Raw genomic sequence first — 25,002 nt, 5'->3', positions numbered from 1 at the left:
GCAGTGTACTTCCCTCTCCACAAAGCAGTAATGAAGCTACAAAGAGAAAGTGATCCTATGCGGGGTCCTGGCTCAGGGTGCCCAGGGTGTAAAAAAGCCATATCCAGGTTCCCCATCCACCACCCAAGGGCAGGAAAACAGCCCTTGTTCTCCCGGGCTCCCAGAAAACACACTATCTTTTATCTCCCTCCCTCAACAATGGCGGGAATGCTGCCTCTCCATGTAAAAATAATTGGTCACCGTAATTACACTTGGCATTTGGCAACACTTTATAGCCATTAATTAGTTAAATGTACACAGTGCCTTGTGAGACCAAGAAAGATCCCAGGCTCTGCTTTGTACGCAGGAACAAAGGGATGGGAAGGAGGACCTCAGGTTATTTGCTCAAGGCAGAGTAAGGTTGGTATCCAGGCGCTGGTCCCCCTCCAGACCCGGCCCAGCAAGTTCTAGGTGGCCAGCATGGGTTTTACCTTTCCTCTCGCCCGCTCTGCCAGGAGGACAAGGAAGCAGTGGTTTCCTTCTGCTATGGTAATGGAAATCCGAATCAGTACCCTCTGAGCAATCTCTACATTCATCAGAGGCTCTGGTTAACAGGTCTCCAAGCTGCTTTGAGTGGATGGATGAATCCATGAAATGGATCCATACTTCTCTCTGTGCTGAACATCCTGGAAGAGAGGCATGTCTCCACTGCTTCCCTCCCTGAGAGCATACCCTAGCTGGACTGGGTGCGCAAAGTAATCAGAGTAAGCCAAAATGGAAAGAGTGGTAAGGAATGGACTGGGCTGAAGGTCAAATGAAAGGACTTGAACTTGAGCCTGGGAGTACCAGGAGGTTATGCACCAGGGCTGTGATCCAAGAGGCAAGGGCACTGGTCGGGGAGGGGGCAGTCGGGGCCTGAAGGACTTGTTGCTGGGGTGCTGGGGAAGGACACCTGCCGCTGTCAGCCCCTTTAGGGGGTTCCCCAAGTGCAGAGAGCTGCCTTGCCCAAGGTCATGCTCCTGCCCATTGTGGCCTATCTAACGACAGAACAGTGCAGAAATGTCAAGGCCCAGCCTCTCAGCCCATCGTGTGACATTTTAACTCCAGAGCTCCCCATGGGGTTGGCCATGGCTAACGCTGGATCTGTTCTCAGCTCCACTTCTTCTTCTTCCCAATCCTTGTTCTTTCCCTTCCCCTTCGGCAGGTGTCCATCTCAAAGTCACTCCTGGAGAAACACCCTGAGGGCTAAATTATTCTGTCTCAGAATTCACTTTCCAGCGGACCCGCTGGCAGAAAGTGCGATGCGTGGACTTCCATCAGAGGCCACTCCAGAATATGGAGGAGGAAAGCGGGGTATGGGATCTGGGCAAGACTCACCAGGCTGGGATGGGTGAACGGGCAGAGGAGCAAGGGCAGTGATGGGGATGAAAGGAGCTGCAGGGACCAAGAGGTGAGGAGGCGCTGGACGGGGTGATGACGGGATGAAGAGAATCCAAGAGCCGATGTGAAGAAGGAAGAAAAGACAGGAGTGGGTAGCCAGTTCTTTTTAGAGAAAGAAAAGGCAAAGATAAAAGCTTTAGTCTATGTGTTTTTCTAGGTTATCACTTTCACAAAATAATAAGATTATTGAGATGGAAGGATTTGTGATCAATTCTGGTTTAGAGTTGAATTTGAGTTGACGCGAGACTTCAGAGGGGAGCTATCTTGCGGGCCATTTTGTATATAAAACAGGAGTAAGGGGCACCTGGGAGGCTCAGTCAGCTAAAGCGTCTGCCTTCGGCTCAGGTCGTGATCCCAGGGTTCTGGGATCGAGCACCTCGTCAGGCTCTCTGCTTAGCGGGGAGTCTGCTTCTCCCTCTGCCTGCCATTCCCCCTGCTTATGCTCTCTCTCTCTCTCTGGCTCTCTCTCAAATAAATAAATAAAATCTTTTTAAAACTAAAATAAAATAAAACAGGAGTAAGCAGGTCAGGACAGAAGAGGTGGGCTTGGGAGCTAGGTCAGACGGTAGCTTGCAGAGACGGCCACGATACCTCCCATCCCACGTGCTCTTCTATACTGGGACCTGGCCTCTGCCCCCATCAAGAGGTGGAGACTAATTCCCTCCCCTTGAATCCGGGCAGGCTCGCAACTGTTTTGGGGTCAGAAAAGGCCGTGTGGCTTCTGCCTGTCTCTCGTGCAGTGAAGCCTGAGCCGTGGAAAATATCAGACTGCCCCTAGACGGCTCTGGGGGAGAGGTGGTATGTAGCAGATGATGGCCAATGTCGCATGCCAACCGTGTCAATGACCCACGGTGGGTACCTGGTCCCGAGGAGGTGACTAAAGCTTCAGCCAACATCTGACAGCAACCACACAGGAAAATTTCAAGCTTCAACTGCCCAGGGTTGCTCTTCTCAAATTCCTGATCCACTATTGTTTCAAGCTGCTAAGCACCAGGGTCATTTGTAGGGACAGGGAGGGGAACAAGAGTCATAAGCGCTAGGGAGAATAGTCCCTCACCACTGTGCCTTGCAGAGTAAGTTTCCGTCCTCCAATCTGGTTCTACCCCCCTGCATCCCATCTCACCTTCCCCACCCCACCACCATTCACCTTCCACCAGACCGCCAGGGAGCCTTTGTAAATGGTTCCCAGATAAGCTGATCAAATCGCTTCCCATCTTGAAAACCTTCCAGGGTTCCGAATGGCCTGCAAAGGTCTCAGATTTCAGGATGCACTATCCGGTGGTGTGGTGGTTAATTTTAAGCACCAGAAGGCGCCCAGGACCTGTGGTCAAACATTATTCTGGGTGTGTCCGTGAGGGTGTTTCTGGAGGAAATGAACATTTAAATCAGCAGACCTAGTAAAGCAGATTGCCTCCACTTAAGGTGAGTGGCTATCAGTTCAAGATCTGAATAGAATAAAAAGGTGGAGTAAAAAGCCGCAAGTTTTGCCGGGCTCCTTGAACTGGGACTTTGGTCTTTTCCTGCCTTCTGACTCGACCTGAAAAGTCAGCTCTTCAGGTCTCCAGCTTGCTGAATGCAGATCTTGGGACTTGTCTCTATTTATGTCTCTATCTGACTAATATAGGTAGGGCCCAGGAATTTGTTTTTTAAAATAAGACCCACCCATTCCCCAGAGGTGCTGGGCGGCTCAGTGGGGTAGGCTACCGACTCTTGATTTTGGCTCAGGTCATCATCTCAGGGTGGTGGGATCAAGCCCCGCATAGGACTCCCTGCCCAGCAGGAAGTCTGCTTGTCCCTCTTCCTCTGCTCTTCCCCCTGCTCTCGCTATCTCTCTCAAAATAAATAAATAAATAAATAAATAAATAAATAAAATCTTTTAAAAAAAAGAGAGAGACCCCGCCCCCAGGCGATTTTGCTTCTGACCCTGGTTGACAAACCCTAGCCTGCAGGATACAGTTCTTGGTAACCCAATATTCTGCTCCCCTTTTTGTTAAACAGACAAATCCCACCAGTACCCTCAAGAGGACGGTGGCTTTGTTGCAGAAACTCTGTATCTTCTATATTTCCCTCCCAGCTTTGCTAGTTTGAGCTTCAATTTTTGTAAATTTGTATTATGAAAACAATAATTTTATTCTCGTCGTTGAGATAGAAATGTATAAAATTGATCATGTACATTAACAATGTATATAATGTGATTTTAAATATGCATGTGCATAAAACCTATCAGTTAAATAATCACCGTAGGAAAGATCTCTTTCGGGTAAACATTATCCCTGTCACCACCCCTTCCATGTTCCCAGAGAATCTGATATTCTGCCCCACTGAGTTGAAAATTACTACTTTAGCCAGTAGGGCTCCCTGAAGACCCCCCTATTCATACTAGTCGCTCTGTCTGGAAGGTTCTGTGTTCCTCTGACAATATCTATTAAGGACTCAGCATGTGCCAGGCACTGTGTGATGCACCGTATTCCCCCTTCCTCAATTGATTCTTCCGCTGGGGCCACAGTCCCCGAGTTTGTACTTCTGTTGGAGACTTGCCATTCCGTGATTCTTTAGCCTCTCCTTTGCCGGGCTTTGCAGCTGGTTAGATCAAGACCGTACCTTGTTCATTTTTGTATCTCAGTCACTGGCACGGTGCCTGGTATCCAGCAGGAACTCAATTAATGTTGATGAATGAGTTAATAAATGAATGATGATAGCTCAGTGTCTGGCACATCACAGATGATCAATAAATATTGGTTAAAATGCAATTGAACTGAAAATGCAGGCCACAGAAACAAGAGCAGAAAGGCTTTCAGGAAGGAGTCTTGCGGAGCACTGTCAAAAAGATACCAGAAGATCGAGGACGGTGAACACTGGTGGAAGAAAAGAAAACATTGGATTTGACAGAAAAGGAAGTTAACGTCAAATCCTAGAATAAATAGCAGTCGACAAAATGTTTATCACAAAACCAACAAGGGAAGATCAGTATTTATTTACCGTCAGAGTGTTAGTGGTAATTCTTTAAATCCAGTTACCGGGTAATATCCATTGACCCCTGTGGTTTATGATGCCACAGTCTTTGCTAACTAGCTGGTTGAAATGCCCATGCATTTTGCATCACTATGCTGTACACCTAAAACTGATGTAACGTTGTGTGTTGACTTTACTTCAAAAAGCAAAAAGTAGCGATCCATTAGCTACCAAAGCTTACAAACCTTCTGCTGACACTGAATTTTAAGTGTAACCAGATGATTATCCTTTCTATTAAAAGATGGGACCACTAGCTGACCTGTGATCACTCCGGAGACTTTCTCTCTCCATTCTTTCTTTGACCAAGTACTTATTACGGTACAAATTCTGCTGAGTAGAATCCATTCTTCAGCTAATGATGCAGCTTCTATGCATAGAGATTGTTTGTGCTTGTGGCTTTATTTTTAAAATCTTAAATCCTAGACTTGCCAGGGTAGCTTCACTCCTGGGAAATTCCTCTTAGGAACCATTTAGATCTCTTCCTGCCGTTTTCTGGCTCCAGAAACAGCACTCGCGTAGCAATCCAGGGGCTCTCCCTTGAGCAGAAACGTTGCCCAGAGTGTGTCTTAGAGGACCCTGGTTTCCATTCTGTGGTCAAATCAAGTTGAGGGCTTCTTGACTCTAGGACTGCCAGAACCTTTTATACGCAAAGACACATGGGGTGGGGGTAGAGGCTTGGATAATATCATATAAAGTGTTTACTAAACTCGTTTCACTTTTTTTCCTTAGGACCATTTTATGGGATGTTGGGCAATATTTCCACAGATTATGTTCATTCATTCACTCAGCAAAACACTGTGTGTGTAGGTGTGTGTGTGTGAGTGTGTGTGTATGTTAATTATGTCTCTGGTGATGTGCTGAGAACTGGACATAAAACGCTAAGTAACCAGACACACAGGCCTGTCCTTAGGACTTGGGGAGAGAGAGACACGAATCCGAGGCACTAAACTGCAAATCAAATAATCACAACAGATGTAAAATTGTAGCTGTGACAGGTGCAGTGAAGGAGATGCCCATGTACCGATTGGGAGAGGAAACCGAAGGGACCCCATGAAAGAAAAAGCTGGGGTCTTTTTCCTTTGCTTCTTTCCCTGTTTCTATTCTCGCTAGAACTGCACCCCTACCTTACACATGCCTTAATGAATGTCCACCTTGTAAAGGTCAAGGAGTTAATGATGTTTCTGGAGACGTCCCGCAGAATCGATAGCATCTAAGGAGGGACCGGGTGAGGTCTTCATGAACGTTCTCCAAGACCCCTGACTCCAAGGCATAAATGACTCATGGAGGGCACCTGAGCACTTGCCCTTGTTCGATCAGTTCCTGGATGTCTGAGAGACACGTACACCAGACACCATCTTCAATAAAAACTCCAGACCCCCGAGCAAAGGCAAGACTCATGCTTTTCCTTTCCAAGTGTCCCAAACACTGTCTGTATCTGCTTTCTCCATGTCTTCAATCAACTCTGCTTTTACTTCTCGGTTCTTGTTTGATTTCCACCCTGCGTGAAGCCAAGGGCCCTCTTGGTCCTCAGACCCCTCCTGCCTGCATCAACATGAGAGCCTAGAACAGGGAACCTCAGTCTGGTCAGGGAAGGCTTCCCTGAGGAGGTGACCTGGAGCTGGTACCTGAAGTATGAGTAAGAGTTCACACAGTGATGAGAATGGAGAGGAGCACATGCCCTGGGATGGTAAGCATCGCGTAAGTGTGTGGGACAGAAAGAAGGCCAGCAAGGGATGAGTCTAGAATGGTAGAAAAGGCCAAACCACACAGGGTCTTCTAGGCCATGTTAGGAATTTTTATCTTTATCTGAGGAACAACAGAAGCTATCAGATTTGTGTTTTGGAGAGGTCATTCATGCTGCTGAGTGGAGAGCTGATGATGGCCAGAGGGGATCTAGGTGGACGGTTTAGAAGGCTACCGAAGTCGCCTGAAGCAGTCCCAGATGATGGTGGTGGAAGAGATGCTGAAACAAATTCATTCTCTCAGGTCTGGATCAAGTCCCCCTTCTCCTGCAAAGCAGCTGGACTCACAGAGCTAGCTTTCCAAAAACACACAGAGAGCCATCCACTTTACCAGAAATCTCCTCTCTGCACCGGAGGGATTGGGCTGAGGAAGGGGGTGGTCTGCCCTCACCTCAATTCATTCCAGCAAAGCACTATGGAAACATTTGTCCTAGGAAGAGAGATGCATGCTGCACCATCTCTCACTGGGATCCAAAGAGAGCCCCAGGGCCCTTTTTCCAGTCCAGCCCCCCTTGTAACCATGTTCTCTGGGGCCCGTCCTTTACCCTATGTGATTACAGGTCTGATTCCAGATAGCTGGGAATTTCAAAGCTGGGAGGGATCATGGAGATCATTTCACCCTTACCTGCTGCAAGGATTCCTCCTATATATCTGAAGATAACTCAAACAAGTCAATTCCTTCTACCCCAATTACATTAATGATTACGAGCCCAGATACAGCTTTTTCACCCTGCCCCCTAATCTCTGGGGTCTTTAGAAGTTTAAATACCATCTCACGCCCACCCAGAACAATTCCTCACATACTCATAATGCACACACCACCTCATTTCCTCACAATAGTTTCAATTGACAGAGAGGTTAAGTAATGTGTCCAAGGTTACATAGTAAGGAAATTGAGGGTTGGCGCCCCTTACAAAACATCGCTTGGAACTTAATCAGAATTTTACATTGTGCATTCTGTACGGCCTGGAATTTTACACTGAGCACCTATAACTCCCCTGAGTACACACTGGCTCTCCCATCATGACACTTTGATACTTCTTTAAATTTTACATTTTAATAATTCACAGATTAATTTTAAGTGTGCCTGATTTTTGTCCCCATCCAAGCAAATTCTGTCATGTCACACAATTCTCCCTATATTTGCTCCGTGCTAGGCACATAGAACATGCTTTTAAAAAATAGATGGAGTGATTAGTTAAATTCTGTCATAATTCTCAAAAAGTCACGGAAACACTGTTTCTGCTCATGCCATGTGCAGACAAACATTTGCAGAAGCCCATTATTTCCACTAGATGATTTACGCCTGTGTCAAGGGGCTGGGTTTCCCCAAAGCTGGTCTCCTCTCGATAACGGGGGGCTCACAGAGATGGCCTGTGAGATCTTAGGAGTTAATTGCATTTGTGTGAGAAACGTTATGTACTAAACACACCAGGACACATCTGAATCTTTTTGTCCAACTGAAACACCATTGGTGACAGAACCACTCACGTTCCATTGGCTTTGCTTTTTATTTTATTTTATTTATTTGTCAGAGAGAGAGAGTGTGAGCACAAGCAGGGGGAGCAGCAGAGGGAGAGGGAGAAGCAGGCTCCCCACTGAGCAAGGAGCCTGATGTGGGACTTGATCCCAGAGTCCTGGGATCATGACCTGAGCCGAAGGCAGACACTTAACCCACTGAGCCACGCAGGTGTCCCACGTTCCATTGGCTTTGTAATCACACTAGTCTTTATAGGTGGGTTGAATAGGACATGCAAGAGACAGAAGACTGTCAAGAGCTCTTTAGAGTGGAATCTTTACAGGCAGCTCCAGGAGGATTTTGCCTAATACCCAACAAGGTACAACAAATCAAGCTTTCGTTGCCTCTGACTTCAGAAGCTTTGTACAGTAATTGAGAGTAATCGAGAGTCCCTGAATCCCCATATCCTTTGTAAGACACCTAATTTTTGTCTCTACACTGCCTACAATCAAATGAAATGCTCTCTTCTGGTTGTTCTGAACTACAGAGTTAAAAGCACCATTCTTAAAGCTGGCGGATAATAACATAGTCACCATATATTTTCCCATTACAGTACTGACCTATGGAACTGTCTATAGTACTTGTTACATAGAATTTGCTGCGTCAAAGTATTTTACCTGTGCACAGCAAAGGGGGACAGAATGGCTATGAGTTAGGCAATCAGGACTGTTACCCATAATAGGTAAGCATAACTTCGGATCAAATTCTTTTCACAGACTGGGAAAAATACAAACTCTTCCAGTGTACACATATTATTCTTCTTAGATATTTAAAAAATATATTGGGTCTCTAGAACTCAGTGTCCTTACCTGCAAAAGGGGAGTATAAGCCTACCTATCTTCTGGGGCTGTCATGAAGGTGACGTGAGCTGATGTGAGGGCGGTTCTAGCAGAGTGCCTGGTAATGTAGTATGCACTCAGTAAAGGCTGGCTTTGGTTTTTATTATCTGTTTGTGAATGGGTTATGTAATAGGACTTATTTGTTTGGATTTCTGCTTTGGGGAAGGAGAGGCGGCTGCTGGAGGTCCGTGTCATTTCCAGCAACCTAGTTCTTGTGGGATATTGTGGAAAGCGCCCCACAGTGGCCATCGGTAGATCTGCTTCTGTCCCATCCCCAGGCTATTGAGAATGCCACAGAACAAAGAATTGCAGGACTTTGTGGGCGGTAGATTCTGTTTCGAGGAGCTAGAACTCCAGAATAATGCCACTGCTCCCTTTACTTTAATTCTACTGCCCCCTTCTTTAAAACAAATCGAACAAAAACTACCACCAGCAGCAACAACTATAATTAGCCTGAGTCTTAGTTTCCTAATCTGCAATTACAATCATATTTGTCCTAACTCATATGATTACTAAGAGGATCAAATTGGATAATGCAAGTGAAATCGTGAAATGACATGTTTTAATTGAATCTTACTAAGCACGACGAGCTTTGCATACATCATGTCATGTAATTCACCCGCAAGGTGGTAGAAGAGACTGCTGGTTGACCCCAATGTCTACTCTCCCCCTTTTCCTTAGCCATCAGAGCCCTGATTTTTAGCGTGGCTAAACTAAATGGAGAATACACTTTCCAGCCTTCCTTCCTGCTAAGTGTGACCATATGTCTACCTTCTGGCCAATGAGAGAGAAGTGGAATTTTAGTGAGTTATTTCCAGGTAGTGTCTTACAAGGAGGAGGACATGTTGTTATTCCTCCCTCCTTCTTCCCTGGTTGACTGGAATGCTTATTTGATGGCTGGAACTTGAAAAGCCATATCAGATCATGAGGCAGTATAAGGGTAATAAAATAGAAGGAAATGATCCATTTCTTGAAAGGTTTCTGAAGCATTTAGAATGAGATGGAGTTATTATCATGTCCCTTTCCAACCTTAACTATTTCAGCATGTGCTTCGGAGATCAAAGGCATTATGTTGATAACCACAGCATAATGATCAAACTCAGGAAATATAACATCGATATATTATTATTAGCTAATTCACAATACATATTCAGATTTATTACTTGTCCTAGTATTCTCCATTATAGCTTCTGCCCCATCCAGGATATAATGTGCCATCATGTATTGATTTTATTGTCAACTTTCTCGATCTTCCTTTACTTTGGAAGAGATTCAACATCGATTCATGATTAAAAACTTTTAGCAAACTAGGATAACAAAAAGAAAACAGACAAAAAAATGTAATAGACATCATCCTAAATGGAGAAACATTAGAAGCATTCCCTTTAAAATCAGGAATAACATAGGATCGCTCACTATCATCTATTTAACATTGTGTCAAAGATTCTAGTTAGCAAAATAAGACCAGAGAAACTTGAAATAATAAGGATTAGAAAGGAAGAAATACTCTTATTATCTGCAGACAACATGATTGCATAGAAAACGCAAAGTGATCTATACACTAAATTCATATAAATAGGACAGTTCAGCAAGTGGCTGCAATTCAAGTCACTGACGACAAACAGAAAGTATAACTTTAAAAGAGACACTGTTCACAATAGCAGCAAACCATAATAAAAAACATGCAAGGGTACTTATAAAACTACAAAAATTTTGCTGATGGAAATTAAATAAGATCTAATTAAATGAGAAGCTATCCCTGTTCACTGAAAGGAAGACTTAATTTCATAATGATGTTACCTTTCCCTAAATTAATCCATAGAGTTAATGAAACCTCATAGACAGATGTTCAATGGACCTTGATCAATTGACTCTATAATGTATAAGACAGAACAAAATTTTAATATAAGTGAAAATATTGGCAGCAAGGTTGGAGGAAGTGAAGAGGATTTCTTAGGCAAGATACAAAAAGAGCTAACAACAAATTATGAAAAGATAAGCTGCAAACTAGAAAAGATGTTTGCCATATATCTATTCTACAGAATATTAGAATCAAGAATATATAAAAAAAACCTCCTACACATGATAAGAAAGATCTAACTCGGTAGATGAGCAGAAGACATGAACAGATATTTCATAGATGGAGAAACACATGGCCAGGACACTTATAAAGACATTCACAACCTCACTGCCTCACTGTAATTGGAGAAATAAAACATTAAAACCACAGAGGGATACTATTTGACACCCATTTGTTTGGCAAAAAAAAAAAAAAAAAGTTATAAAATGCCAATGACATGGATTAATTAAACCTCTTATACATTGCTGGTGGGATATAAATGGATAAAAAAAGAACACTTTGGAAAACAATTTGGCATTCTCTTGGAAAATTGACCATTAAATTTTCTCTTTAATCTGGTAGTTCTCTTCCTAGGTATTCCCTACTCACTACCTCCCTGTCTTATCCCAGAGAAATTTTTGCATGTGTGCCTCAAGACACATGAATAACAACCTTCATAGTAGCACTGTTCATAATAGCACAAAAACAGAATATGGCCCATATGCCCATCAGAGGAAGAATGGATATATAAGTGTATATTCAGTACAATGGAATATTTTACAGTAATGGAAATAAACTCTAGCTACATATATTAATACGAAAGAATCATAGTAACATGAGGAGTATAAAATGCAAGTCTCAGAAGATTAAAAATATTATATTGTTCAAATATAAATTTGTGTAAAGTTAAAAAACATGGAAAAATAAAATACCATTAAGGCGCATGAACATGCCCTCCCGTGCATGCACGCACACACACATACACTACACACTTTTAAAAATTCCTTTAAAAAATTCTTTAAAGTTCTTGGGGCACCTGGGTGGTGCAGTTGGTTGAGTATCTGACTCTTGGTTTTGGCTCAGGTCGTGATCTCAGGGTCATGAGATTGAGCCCCATGCTGGCCTCCATGCTCAGCGGGGAGTTTGCTTGAGATTCTCTCTCTCTCTCTCATAAGTAAATAAATAAATTAAAAAAAAAAGAATAAAAAATTCTTTGAGGGGCGCCTGGGTGGCGCAGTCTTTAAGCATCTGCCTTCGGCTCAGGGCGTGATCCCAGCGTTCTGGGATCGAGCCCCAGATCAGGCTCCTCCGCTGGGAGCCTGCCTCTTCCTCTCCCACTCCCCCTGCTTGTGTTCCCTCTCTTGCTGGCTGTCTCTGTCAAATAAATAAATAAAATCTTTAAAAAAAAATTCTTTGAAGTTCTTAAAAGCAACCAAAACAAGAAATTGTTAAACACCAGATTCAGGATAGTACTTACCTATGAGAGTAGGCAGTGGATAAGGAATAAGGATAAGGTATTTAGGTAGACGATATCAGTAACATTCTATTTCTTGGATCAAGTGGTAGTTTCATGGGTATTCACTAGCTTGTTTATAAAAAAATGAGAAGTTTAAAGGCCCATGGATGGGCCATTAATGATTATGTGTCATGAACTAACAATTATGATTAATTCAATTCTATGTACCCAAGTTCCAAAAGAAAATATAATAGCAATAGCAAACATGTTTATAGTGCTTGCCATGTACCTGGCACTGTTCTAACAACTCTATATGTTTTAACCCATTTAGTCCTCCCGGTGAAGATCCTAGGATCTTCATCCATTTTATGGATGAGAAAATTGAGGCCCAGAGAGATTAACAGTAACTCTTCTGCCCATAGCAGACCTGGGATTTAATCCACACTGGCTGTTTCCAGCATCCATGCTCTTAGCCACTGCCCTATAAGATGTCTAAATAAATGAAAGAGATAATCATATTAGGGCTTAGTCATGCAGGAGAAGTTATAGTAGAGTGCTTTCTATAACAATGTTAAAAGGATGAACCACATATACAGCTTTGTAAGTACATGAAAAACCACTGAGTTCTATACTTTAAATAGGTGAAATTTATGGTATGTAAATGATATCTTAATAAAGGTCACGAACCACAAATAAGTAAGTGACTTTAATAATACAAACTGGGTCCTAAATGATTGTTTGCTATTTCAGGATTTAATATATGCCTACGGGTAAAATATACGCTTTTTCTGCAGACCAACAAAATAAACCTCACTGTCAGGAGACCACTCACTTTTATGATGGAAGATGAAATCGAAAATTTTAATCCACTGTTGCGGGTGGGAAAATAATTTCAATTCCCAGCTTCAGGCCTTTTTGCATCTGCCAGGAAATCAAACAGCTCTCAGCTCCCAAGATAAATTTCATATTGCAATCAAAAGTGTCTGTGTACTGAAGATACACAAACAATAAAACATAGGAAGAGGGTGGAAAGAAGACATTTGATTGAAAACACACTGATAACTTTTAATTGTGCAGTTTCTTCCATAACTTTTATTTTGCTTTTTCCTTTTAAATCTAAAACTGATTTTAGAGGATACGGAAAAAGTCACTTCATATAGAAAGCTAGTTGTGGCTGCTTTCCTGCCGGGCCGTGTCCTCAAGGGCCTCTGAATTATAGCTTTCAAGGGACCAGCATTGACACCAGAATGGGTTATGGCAGCTTTTCCTCAACTCTGTGTCTTGGTTTTTGACAAGGCATTCACAAGGGGGCCAGATGAAACCTTGAACTGGACCTCAACAACTCCATCACCAACACCAGAAAAAGGGTTTAAAGTCCTGGACTTCTAAACCATGGGTCACTTTTTTCCTCTTTCAGCTCCCTCTAAAGCACATGTTTGAACATAGGCTTATGCAACCTAAGCACCTTCATACTTTAAAGAACACAGAAGAAATGAAAACACTCATTTTGACTACAGTATGGCCATATTATGTCATTATCCAATTCTGTTACGGACGTACACACATACACACACATCAAGGTTGTATTTTGGCTCTGTTACTAATAACAGAATCCAGGGCTTTTCTGTCTACCCAGTCAACTTACCACTCCTTTCAACAGCAGACAGGCCACCAGTCCCCTTAGGCAAGCTCTCCTGCCACCAACAGTGGTGTGCAGGGGCTTACATCAAGCTCCCTGGTATTTCAAATGCTAAGCCACTAAGCCTAGCAGAGCCTCAGGCACTGCCGCCCATACTGGTACCTGCACCTTGAATTCTTTCCCTCCATTCTTGTGCTCCCTCAATCTCTGTCATGTTTGAGAAACTGTGCTGATTTGGTCATTACTTTTTCTTTGATCATTCAGTCACCTATGCAGGTCAGTTTAGGCCAAAAATAGTCACTCTGGAGCCTGGTTTATTTGGATTGGCTATTACATTAAGTAATCAGATAATGGCTTAACTTCAATTTTCTGTTGTATTTAATATAACCTTGAAAGATTAAAATCCCATAACAATGTAAAGCCTTTTGTTTTGTGCTTTACAAACAATGTGTTGGTTGTTGTTGTCTTTATCTCCTAACATTCAGATTTTTATCTTTAAATATCATTTCTCACTAAAAGGAACCAGATCTCCTTTGAGAAATGGCTGATTTCATGTCTGGGGCAGGAAATGTACCAGATAAGCCTGGAACAAAATAACAAAGATGGGCAAGAGTGGGAAGAGAGTGTACAGGAAACAAGATTGACAGAAGTTGGTAATTGTTGAAATTGGGTGTTGGGTACATGGAAGGTCTTTATAGTATTCTACTTTTGTATGTTTTTTTTTTTCTTTTTCTATAAAAATAGTTTAAGGGAAGCTAAAAATAATTGCTATTTTAAAGAAATGAAACAGTTATAGCTTTGCACATGGTAAAAGAAGTTTCCTTTTAATAATGCAGAAAGATATACAATGGAAAGTTGAGTCTCTCTCCCACCCTAAGCCTCCACCCTCCTCTCAGGGTGATCTTAGTAACCATTACCTAAGTACTCTCAAAGAAGTTTCTATGAATATATTAACAAAAACACGTGCACCTATGCATATATATTATTTGTTAAAACCACAAGTGGTAGCATGTTATAAACGTTGTTCCATGCCTCATGAAGTTTTAATAGCTAGTCTTGATACAGCGAGTAAGTCTACATACAATGCCACCGATTTTTATGCTTTTACATACTAGGCTTCTTTCAAGTTTCTTTGATCAAATCAAGAGATAAAATTCGTATTTACCTTCCTCAAGATTATATAGAAAGAGAAGGATGGCTAAGGCAGGGCTAAACACATTGCAGTCCTGATCGTAACACGGCTTTCAGGTTTAGGTTTCAGTTTGGGGGACATTCATATTACCTTGAAAAACTGTTAATGTTTAAACTCTCATTCTCTCCTACATATCGGACTTGAACGGAGTGGCTGAGCAGAGGATCAATACTAGAACTCTCATAACCTCTGCCAGGAGGAGACCTGGGAGGAAGGCAAGAAGCCTAACCGCTGTGATTAACTCAGCACTTCCTCCCTTCACCTGATGAAGCACCTGGCACAGGTGCTTTATCTATCCGAACGAAAACTGGGTTTTGAAGCGGAGGCAAAGAGATTCCTTTGGAGAGTCGGCAAGGTGGCTATGCTACTGGGTTCTTACACTAACCTGATGCCGGGACGTACGAGAAGCCGCAGAAAAAACGCGACCCGTCTGCCTATGGAGCGTCAATTTGACTCCATTATTTAGCGGGGAGCGGGCACGACATATAAAAAGCGAACGGACCTAGATCACCCGCTCTTGTACAAATTCCAAAACGCACGCGACTTCGCAACAGAAAACTGGGAGCGCAGAGACACGCGCGCGGGCGGCGGGGCCCCGGCGCCGGGTATCCAGCTGCCTCGGGTTTCGAGGGGGTACTTGGGCTGGAGCGGGGAGCGCCAAGGAGAGCCCGGCCCCGGGCGAAGGCTGCAGCTCGGCCGCGCTCCCTCCGGGCTGCGGGCCCTCGAGAGCCCCAGGCATTCGTGGGACCGGCACTAGGCGAACTGGGAACCCACGGCCAGCCTGCCCCGGGGACCCCAGGGCCCCAGATTTTTCAGGCTGTTCTGAGGCCAGAGGGACTAAGATGGTGTCCGCTGGGCGACCCCGGCCGCCTTCCTGAGGAATTCGCCGCGACAGCCCCTTGTCCCAGACAAGTATTAAGTGGGCGGCCCACAAGTTTCGAGTTCCAGGAGCCGAGGCACACCCAAATACGCCGCGGGACCAAATGTTTGAGAAGAGAACGCCGAAAGCGCGAGGAGGCGGAGCTAGCTCTGGGTCACCATCTCGCGACGTCTTAGTGACGTCGCACAGCAAGCGCGTGTTCTACTCTTTCACCTTCAGTCAGCCTCCTCAGTATACGAGCCTACCCCTTTAAGCGAATGATGGACAGTTATTTCAGCCTATCAACTTTCTCGTCAACATCCAATCAGATTTAAACTTCTTTCAGCCGCCCGAGGAGTTGGAAGAAGAGGTCGAGAAAAGGAGCGCTTTCTCTCTCGCGAGAACGCTGTAAGCGGGCCTCTCAGAAAAAACGCCAGAACATATGGCCCGACTTCCCAAATAGTGAGTTAAAGGACGGAGCCACAAACCAATGAAAGGAATGAGGAGGTGGGATCACTGCTTTTACCGCGCTAGAAGTACCGTTACAGGGCAGACTTTTTGTCCAATCAACGCCTCCAGAGTTTGGGTCAGGTGACCCTAGAGTGCTAGGGGCGGACCTACAGCCTGGCGCGAGGAACCGTTAAGATGGACAACAAATATAACCAATGAGGTACTCGGACTAGGGCGTTGAGAACCCAATAGCAGTGGTTGGGCGGGCGCCTTTCCGGAGCGCGGGGAGATGTAAAGACAGACAAATCGTTTTCCCAATGAGACTGTAAAAGAGAGGAGCTAATTGACCAATGAGGACTGCGGGGCGGGATCCTTTGCCGCGGCGGAGTCCAAGATGGCGGCGTGCGGTTCCGCTGTGTGAAACGAGCGCGGGGCGGCGGGTTAATCATCTCCGCGGAGACGACCTCCGACGACCCGCAACAATGAAGGGAAAGGAGCGCTCTCCAGTCAAGCCCAAACGCTCCCGTGGAGGTGAGGACTCGACTTCCCGCGGGGAGCGGAGCAAGAAGTTAGGGGGCTCTGGTGGCAGCAATGGGAGTAGCAGCGGAAAGACCGACAGCGGCGGCGGGTCGCGGCGCAGCCTTCATCTGGACAAGTCCAGCAGCCGAGGTGGCAGCCGCGAGTATGACACTGGTGGGGGCAGCTCCAGTAGCCGCTTGCATAGTTACAGCTCCCCAAGCACCAAAAATTCCTCGGGCGGGGGCGAGTCGCGCAGCAGCTCCCGGGGTGGAGGCGGGGAGTCACGTTCCTCTGGGGCCGCCTCCTCAGCTCCTGGCGGCGGGGACGGCGGGGAATACAAGACACTGAAGATAAGCGAGTTGGGGTCCCAGCTGAGTGACGAAGCGGTGGAGGACGGACTGTTTCACGAGTTCAAACGCTTCGGTGATGTAAGTGTCAAAATCAGTCATCTCTCGGGTTCTGGCAGCGGGGATGAGCGAGTAGCCTTTGTGAACTTCCGGCGGCCAGAGGACGCGCGGGCGGCCAAGCATGCCCGAGGCCGCCTAGTGCTCTATGACCGGCCCCTGAAGATAGAAGCTGTGTATGTGAGCCGGCGCCGCAGCCGCTCCCCTTTAGACAAAGATACTTACCCTCCGTCAGCCAGCGTGGTCGGGGCCTCTGTAGGTGGACACCGGCACCCCCCTGGAGGAGGTGGAGGCCAGAGATCACTTTCCCCTGGTGGCGCAGCCTTGGGATATAGAGACTACCGGTTGCAGCAGTTGGCTCTTGGCCGCCTGCCCCCTCCACCTCCACCACCATTGCCCCGTGAGCTGGAGAGAGAGCGAGACTACCCTTTCTATGAGAGAGTGCGCCCAGCATACAGTCTTGAGCCAAGGGTGGGAGCTGGAGCAGGTGCTGCTCCTTTCCGAGAAGTGGATGAGATCTCACCCGAGGATGATCAGCGAGCTAACCGGACGCTTTTCTTGGGCAACCTAGACATCACTGTGACAGAGAGTGATCTGAGAAGGGCTTTTGACCGCTTTGGAGTCATCACCGAGGTAGACATCAAGAGGCCTTCTCGGGGCCAGACCAGTACCTATGGCTTTCTCAAATTTGAGAACCTAGACATGTCTCACCGGGCCAAACTAGCAATGTCTGGCAAAATTATTATTCGGAATCCTATCAAAATTGGTTATGGTAAAGCTACACCCACCACCCGCCTCTGGGTAGGTGGTCTGGGACCTTGGGTGCCTCTTGCTGCCTTGGCACGAGAGTTTGACCGATTTGGCACCATTCGCACTATAGACTACCGCAAAGGTGATAGTTGGGCATATATCCAGTATGAAAGCCTCGATGCGGCTCATGCTGCCTGGACCCATATGCGTGGCTTCCCACTTGGTGGCCCAGATCGTCGCCTTAGAGTAGACTTTGCAGATACAGAACATCGTTACCAGCAGCAATATCTGCAGCCTCTGCCCTTAACTCATTATGAGTTGGTGACAGATGCTTTTGGACATCGAGCACCTGACCCTTTGAGGGGTGCTCGGGATAGGACACCACCCTTACTATACAGAGATCGTGACAGAGACCTTTATCCTGACTCTGACTGGGTTCCACCCCCACCCCCAGTCCGTGAACGCAGCACTCGGACTGCAGCTACTGCTGTGCCTGCTTATGAGCCACTGGATAGCCTGGATCGCAGGCGAGATGGCTGGTCCTTGGACCGGGACAGAGGTGAGCGAGATCTGCCCAGCAGCAGAGACCAGCCTAGGAAGCGAAGGCCGCCTGAGGAGAGTGGGGGCCGGCACCTGGATAGGTCCCCTGAGAGTGACCGTCCCCGAAAACGTCACTGTGCTCCTTCTCCCGACCGCAGCCCAGAATTGAGCAGTAGCCGGGATCGCTACAACAGTGACAATGATCGATCTTCCCGTCTTCTTATCTTGGAAAGGCCCTCTCCAGTCAGAGACAGACGAGGTAGTTTGGAGAAGAGCCAGGGTGACAAACGAGACCGTAAAAACTCTGCATCAGCTGAACGGGATAGGAAGCACCGGACAGCTGCTCCCACTGAGGGAAAAAGCCCTCTGAAAAAAGAAGACCGGTCTGATGGGAGTGCACCAAGCACCAGCACTGTTTCCTCGAAGCTAAAGTCCCCTTCCCAGAAACAGGATGGTGGGACAGCCCCCACAGCTGCAGCCTCTCCCAAACTCTGTTTGGCCTGGCAGGGCATGCTTCTATTGAAGAATAGCAACTTCCCTTCCAACATGCATCTGTTGCAGGGCGACCTCCAAGTGGCTAGTAGTCTTCTTGTGGAGGGCTCAACTGGAGGCAAAGTAGCCCAGCTCAAGATCACTCAGCGTCTTCGTTTGGACCAGCCCAAGTTGGATGAAGTAACTCGACGCATCAAAGTGGCAGGGCCCAATGGTTATGCCATTCTTCTGGCTGTACCTGGAAGTTCTGACAGCAGGTCCTCCTCTTCCTCAGCCACGTCAGACACTGCCACCTCTACTCAGAGGCCACTTAGGAACCTTGTGTCCTATTTAAAGCAAAAGCAGGCCGCTGGGGTGATAAGCCTCCCTGTGGGGGGCAACAAAGACAAGGAAAACACCGGGGTCCTACATGCTTTCCCACCCTGTGAGTTCTCCCAGCAGTTCCTGGATTCCCCTGCCAAGGCACTGGCCAAATCTGAAGAAGATTACCTGGTCATGATCATTGTCCGTGGTGCGTCCTAAAGTCCATGTGTAACTTGTATTTACTACTTTGACATGGTTCCTGTTTTGTGATGTGTAATGGGATACAGCATCAGATGAAATTTTCCTTTGAATTTGTTTAGTTGTAGCTTTTTTTTTTTATATTTTTATAAACCTTTAAAATAGAAGTCAGGACAGTTTAGCTGTTATTTTAAGTGAAAGGGATGCCCTGAAGGTAGCAGGCAGATGGATTTATTTTAATTAGGAGTTCCTACTCTTAGGAGTAACTTTTGTCCTCTTTTTTTCTTAAATTGTTTTTTTCCCTTTTTAACTTTGAGCTTAAAAAAAAATCCTCAGAGTTACAAACCCAAAATTTTGAGAAGTCGGGATTTGGAGAAGAGCCCACTGATTTTTAAAGATGGTTATATACACCTAAAAATGGCTTGATTGGTAGATAGGTAAATAATTCCTGTACCAGAAATGTTGTTTGTGTGGCTGAAATTTGATCAAGAACCTTAAAAGTACAAGCTGGTAAATCGTATAGCAATGTAATTATTTTAATCAGGTATTTGAGTATTTCTCTTAAAATACATGGTTTATTCCCGGGGAGTTTGCTTTAACATACACATTTTTATCATTAGTTCTTAAAAGTTCTGTATCCCGTATGTGCACTTTTGGTTTGTAGCTGTAACTGTTCAGTAAAAATTGAGGAGTAAGTTACAAACCATATATGTCTTATGCTAGTATGCAAGAAGTGAGTAGGTGTTTTTAAAATCAGAATTCTTTGGTTAGTTATTGGTGTGTGGTGGTGGTTTTACTGACTTTCAGAGAGGTATAGCAGGTACAGGTCTAATTTAATTGTGCATATTTCAAAACTTAAGTGTTTTTCATCAAAGATGAGTTTTTTTGTATCCATGCAAACTTCTGATTTCAATAATAGAAAGAAGAGTTGTCTGCAGGCTCATAAGTCAGCTTTTGTTTTAGTGGGCATTAATCAGCCATAGCTAGATTGCAGAAATTTTTAAAGTCATCGTGAAATGCCTTTGACATGCTCTTTTTAAATTTTGCCTGTATTTTTATTTTCATATAAAACACTAGCGATGACATTACATTATTGAAAATGTTGAGTATCTTTGAAATTTTGTGTTTAATATTTTCATTGGTGTCCAACCACAGAGAACTGAAATGTCAGTGTAGGAAAAACCTCTTTTTATTGTTTTATTTCCCAAACACCTGGAATTAATACAGAAAAATTTAACCCACCCTCACAGTTTTTTTCCAAAGCTGAGGTTATATCGATTTCTGATTCTTAACAAGGGCTTTTGCTGCATAACAGTAATGGATGATTTTCTTTTTTGTCTTGTTTCTTTGATCTGTCTCTCTGTCCTCACCCCTAGTTTCTCAGGTCATTAGTAAGTATATTTCCCCTCTTGATTTAAATGCTGAGGACTTCAGCTAAGGCCCTTGATACTTAATTATGATTAGAAACTCTAGGACCTTTTGGATCATGGTCATGTTTCTATTCTGTGAAAGTGACTTATAGAAAGCCTGGCAGAACTCAACTGTTTTCTTTCTGTTATCAAAGCTGGTAGTTTTGAAATAGCACCAATAATAACCCAGGGAAATGTCATGTAATTTTTTTATTTTCCGTTATGACAGGTGTCTAATGCATGTCAGCATGAAATCCTCATCACTGCTGTGTCATCCTTTTTGGTTTTCACTATGCATTTATAAATTCTCTTTTTAAGTTGGGAGGTCGTTGTGGGGTTTTTTGTTTGTTTGTTTTTAAACTGGAAAAACTAGCTATTTTGACAGAAGGAAGGTACTAGGCTATGAGCACAAAGGCCCTTGGTGTGCCTGTAGGGAAAATAACTGAAATCCTACGAGTAAGATTTGGTGTCTTTTGCTTTTAAAAAGCTGTGCTTGGCACGCTAATGTGGAGGAGACACTGTTCAGAGACTAATGCAAGTTTGCAGTCTGTGCATACAGGGGCCAAAGTACAGTTTGGCTAGATACATTTTTCCAGTTTAAATAATCTCACTAACCATTAACTTTTGAATATCTTTTGATAAGAAGGCTGGACAAATGATTTTGCTCTTTTAGAGAGTGAAGTCCACAACATTTAATTTTACTCTAATCCAAAGTGTGGGTTTTTTTTTCCCATTTTCCTTTTTTTTTTTTTTTTCTTTTTTAAGTTGATACAACAACTTACCGAAGAGTACTGTGGTTTTTGCTCCATGTTTGTTTATTTGAATCTTTATCTGACATGGCGGCTTTTGTTAGATCTGGGCAATTTGTGCTTCTGTGTTTTTCGAAACAATGGCTTGATACCATTTCTAAATGTATGTATTAGAAATAACTAATTATGTTTAGTTTGGTGCTTACCTACAGAGTGCCATCATTCCGATGAATCTCTTATTTGTGTTGCCCATTCTGTTGTGCAGGTTCATAATACTGTTAAGCTATCTATTTAAGCCTTCAGGATGGAACGAAAGCAAGAGTCTAAAGCTATCTGGTTCAAATTCTCATTAGCCAGAATTTCATAATCTCAGTATTGGATGTTCTTTGTAACAACCACTTGTTTCTTTTACTTTTAAAAAAAATACTCGTTTAGCTAAATTGATTTTTCTGGAACTCCGTTCAAATGAATGCAAAGAAAATTTCTTCAGTATATCATTTAATTATTAAGTATTGCTGGTGAAAAACATTAAGCAGCTAATTAAGACTTTTAGATCACAACTTCAAAGTTTATGGAAAATGAAGCAATCATTCAGCTCCTAGCCAATTTTTTAAATATTATTTTGTTGGTTGTAACCGGGATTCCTGTAAAGAGTTTTCCACACAGAAATTTAAATTCCTGGTTTAACATGTATACTTGGACTCTGTACGTAGAGTTTTTTCCCTTTAAGGATTACATCTTAAAATGTCCATCCTCTGGCTGGTATAGCTTTTTGTCATATTTTGAAGGTAACATATTCTGGCCCTTAATTCAGTTAGATCATTTGAGATACAGTAGGAAAAGTGAGGGGTGTATGTGTTGCTTTCAGAGTCAAACACTGTTTAGGTTTATTTAAAACTTTATGAGCAGGTTTTCACTGACAATATTTGTTTTTTAAAATTTGAAATCTGCATTCTTTAGACCATGAAATTGCTTGTTATGCAGATATAGCTTGAACTGCAGTTTGGGTCCATATAGGAACCATTTACCAAAACCTCTGTGGTAACAGAATTAGGAAATCCTCTTGAGAAGAGGGCCTTAATGACCTTTTTATGTGAAAAGTTTTGGAGAGAATTTTGGGACTTTTTTTTTCTGTCTCTGCTACGGTGTTTGGTTTTGAGATGGCAGTTAGGTATGAAAACGAGAAGAGAAGTGGAGCTGATCCTGTTAACATTCTGGTTATAATGATATTCCTAAAGGGAGAAAATGATTTCAGGTAACCACAGCAAACTGTCTAGCGAAATAAAAAGGTTTCTATGTTTGATTTAAACAGTTGAAAAGTAAAAGTCCTAAAGTGTTCTTTGGCTGTTTAGCAATTGTTCTGATGAGTTTTATTAAAAGAACAGCTGCTGTCTTTGGTAACACAGAGAAGGTGGATTTTTAAATGGCTTTGTATCTTGACCCCTTTCTACAACAGTAGTTCTGGGTTGTTCCATATAAATTATGGAATAAAAACAGAGGGGGTAAAAGTTTGATTAAATGCCACCTTTTTTAGTTCATTTTTTAAGTTATATTTAGAATATATTGATCATAAATTGATTATAAACTTCCTTTTTTCTGAATTTTTTTGACAAGTTTTACTCAGTTACATGAGTATGAAGGGTATTTTCAGTCCTATGATCTTTACTTAATTGCAGTCCTTAAAAAAATCCACCCTGTTGTTCTACTTGTTGTCTATTCATATAGTAAATTCATTCAAGGTATGTGCCAGTGGGTATTATTGGTGCTTTTTGAAGTCAAGCTGGACTATCCAGGAAGGTCTTGTTATGTTCATCTATAATGGCATAGGGGAAATATATATATTTTTAATATTGTAAACATTTGTACTGAATAACCTTTTTTTCCCCCCCGCAAGCAAAACTGGTGAACTGCGGATTGAAGATATGGAATTCAAAGCTCTAATGGACCTTTTTGAAGAGAAGTTGTGGCTTATGTGGAGTTTACATGGGCCTCTTGATGGAAGAAAGCTAATCTGTTTAGTATTTGTGCATTTTACTAAAATGGCAGCTTAAAGTTGTGTATCTGCTATTGTGATGCCAATGCCGGTGTTTTAAGTGGAAAAAAAATGACCTCTTGCTTTGTGCTGTGTACACAAGATTTCTGGAAAAGTAAAGAAAAACCCTTTTTATGGCTCACACAGCTTAAAAGTAGCTGTCACTCAAACGTGCGCTCACAGTTGAGCTGCTTTTGTTTTATTCTAAATAAATTGTTTCTTTTGAGGAAAATGTTTTTCTGCCTGGAAGTGAATTGACGGCAAACCTTTGACCCCTTTGTTTGCAGCCGAGGGGGTACTTGCTGCTGCTCAGATCTTGTATGTCTTGAGCAAGACGCAGGGAGACCATCATTTTGACTATCACGGTGTGTCAATTCTGAAGGATCACTAGTGTTACTGTGACCCCCTTTGTTTGCAGCGAAGGGGATCCTTTGCTTCTCAGTCCTCAACTTGATGAGGAAATGGTGCTGTTTGCTGGCACGCAAGAAGCCGGGGCAAGCACCGTAAGCCTCACCGCAGTGCACGAGTCGGGGGCTTTGCTGGTTTGAAGAGCCGGAGTTGCTGAAATTTTAAGTTTTGATTTATTTTGTTCACCCATCACGTTTGGCCTTAGTTTCATTTTTAATTTGAAGAAAAGTTTGAAATTGCTTTATCTTGCACTTAACATTTGCACCAAATTGCCAAAAGAAGGAGAAATGCTCCGTGTGCTTTTTAAATGTTAATGATGATGTTAATAAAGCCTTTGCTGACACATTTGAGGAGCTCCTCCATCTCCAGGGGCTTCTTACCAGAGTTATGCAGTGATGGGTTTAGTTCTGAATGGATGAAGAGTTCCTGAGAGCTAGCGTTTGTAATTAGAACCGTTACTTGGTATCTGTGCCTTATTTGACCTGTGGTTCCACATGCCTTGGATGCGCATGCACCGTGACGGTTTCATAGGTACGAACGCACCCTCAGGCCCAGTCACTTCGGTTGGTAGTACAGATTGTGAGGAAAAAATGGAGGCATCCTTAAGGAGGAGAAAGTGTTTGCCTTTAGTTCCTGCGTTATCCTGTACAGGGGCTCCTGAGTTTTGGAAGCTGTTCCCAGTACAGGAGAACAACTCCCCTGTTTGCAGCAGGAGACTTCGGTGCACAGTGACAACGCTGGAGTTCAAGAGGAAGCCAGCAGTGCTGCACCATTGGCTTCAGACACCATTGTTGTTTGCCAGTTTTAAACTTAACTAGTTGCAGACGAAGACCACCTTGAAATGCAGGCTTGTTGGGCTTGTTTTGAATTTTAACCTCGGATGGAAGAGCCCTAGTGCTGTCTGTCTCCATGCGGGATGATGCTTACTTAGGCAACAGGTGATTATCAACAAAGGATGCCACGGTTATACTCTGCAAGGTGGTGTTCCAGTGGCAAACAGCTGTATAAACTCTTGTAAACAGGTAAGAGGGTTTTTAGAGGTCAAAAATGCATTTGATTAACAGGGTGAGGGTTTTTACTGGTTGGGGTGTTGTTTCTCCGATTGGAAGTCTTTAGGCACTCTGCTGCCATTCCTGGCTTCCTCCCCTCACCAAAAAGTGTTGTGTTTGTAAAATTCTAGACCAGAACTTCTGTTGTACTTGGTGTTTATATGTATGTATTTTTTTTAATT

At 43.7% G+C, this 25,002-nt stretch overlaps 1 protein-coding gene across 1 annotated transcript; it reads left to right on the top strand.

The window, feature by feature from the left end:
* Positions 1 to 16,303: 16,303 nt before the first annotated feature.
* Positions 16,304 to 23,595, top strand: RBM15 (RNA binding motif protein 15). The gene is made up of 2 exons (XM_008704035.2): positions 16,304 to 19,183; positions 23,226 to 23,595. Exons 1-2 carry the CDS (start codon positions 16,318 to 16,320, stop codon positions 23,270 to 23,272), a joined length of 2,913 nt encoding a protein of 970 aa, XP_008702257.1. The 5' UTR covers positions 16,304 to 16,317; the 3' UTR covers positions 23,273 to 23,595.
* Positions 23,596 to 25,002: the final 1,407 nt, after the last annotated feature.

This window comes from Ursus maritimus, unplaced genomic scaffold, assembly GCF_017311325.1.
Source record: "Ursus maritimus isolate PB19 unplaced genomic scaffold, ASM1731132v1 scaffold_12, whole genome shotgun sequence".
Taxonomy (NCBI): Eukaryota; Metazoa; Chordata; class Mammalia; order Carnivora; family Ursidae; genus Ursus; species Ursus maritimus.
Note: the sequence above shows the minus strand (reverse complement) of the source record. Positions and strands in the feature narration are given on the sequence as shown.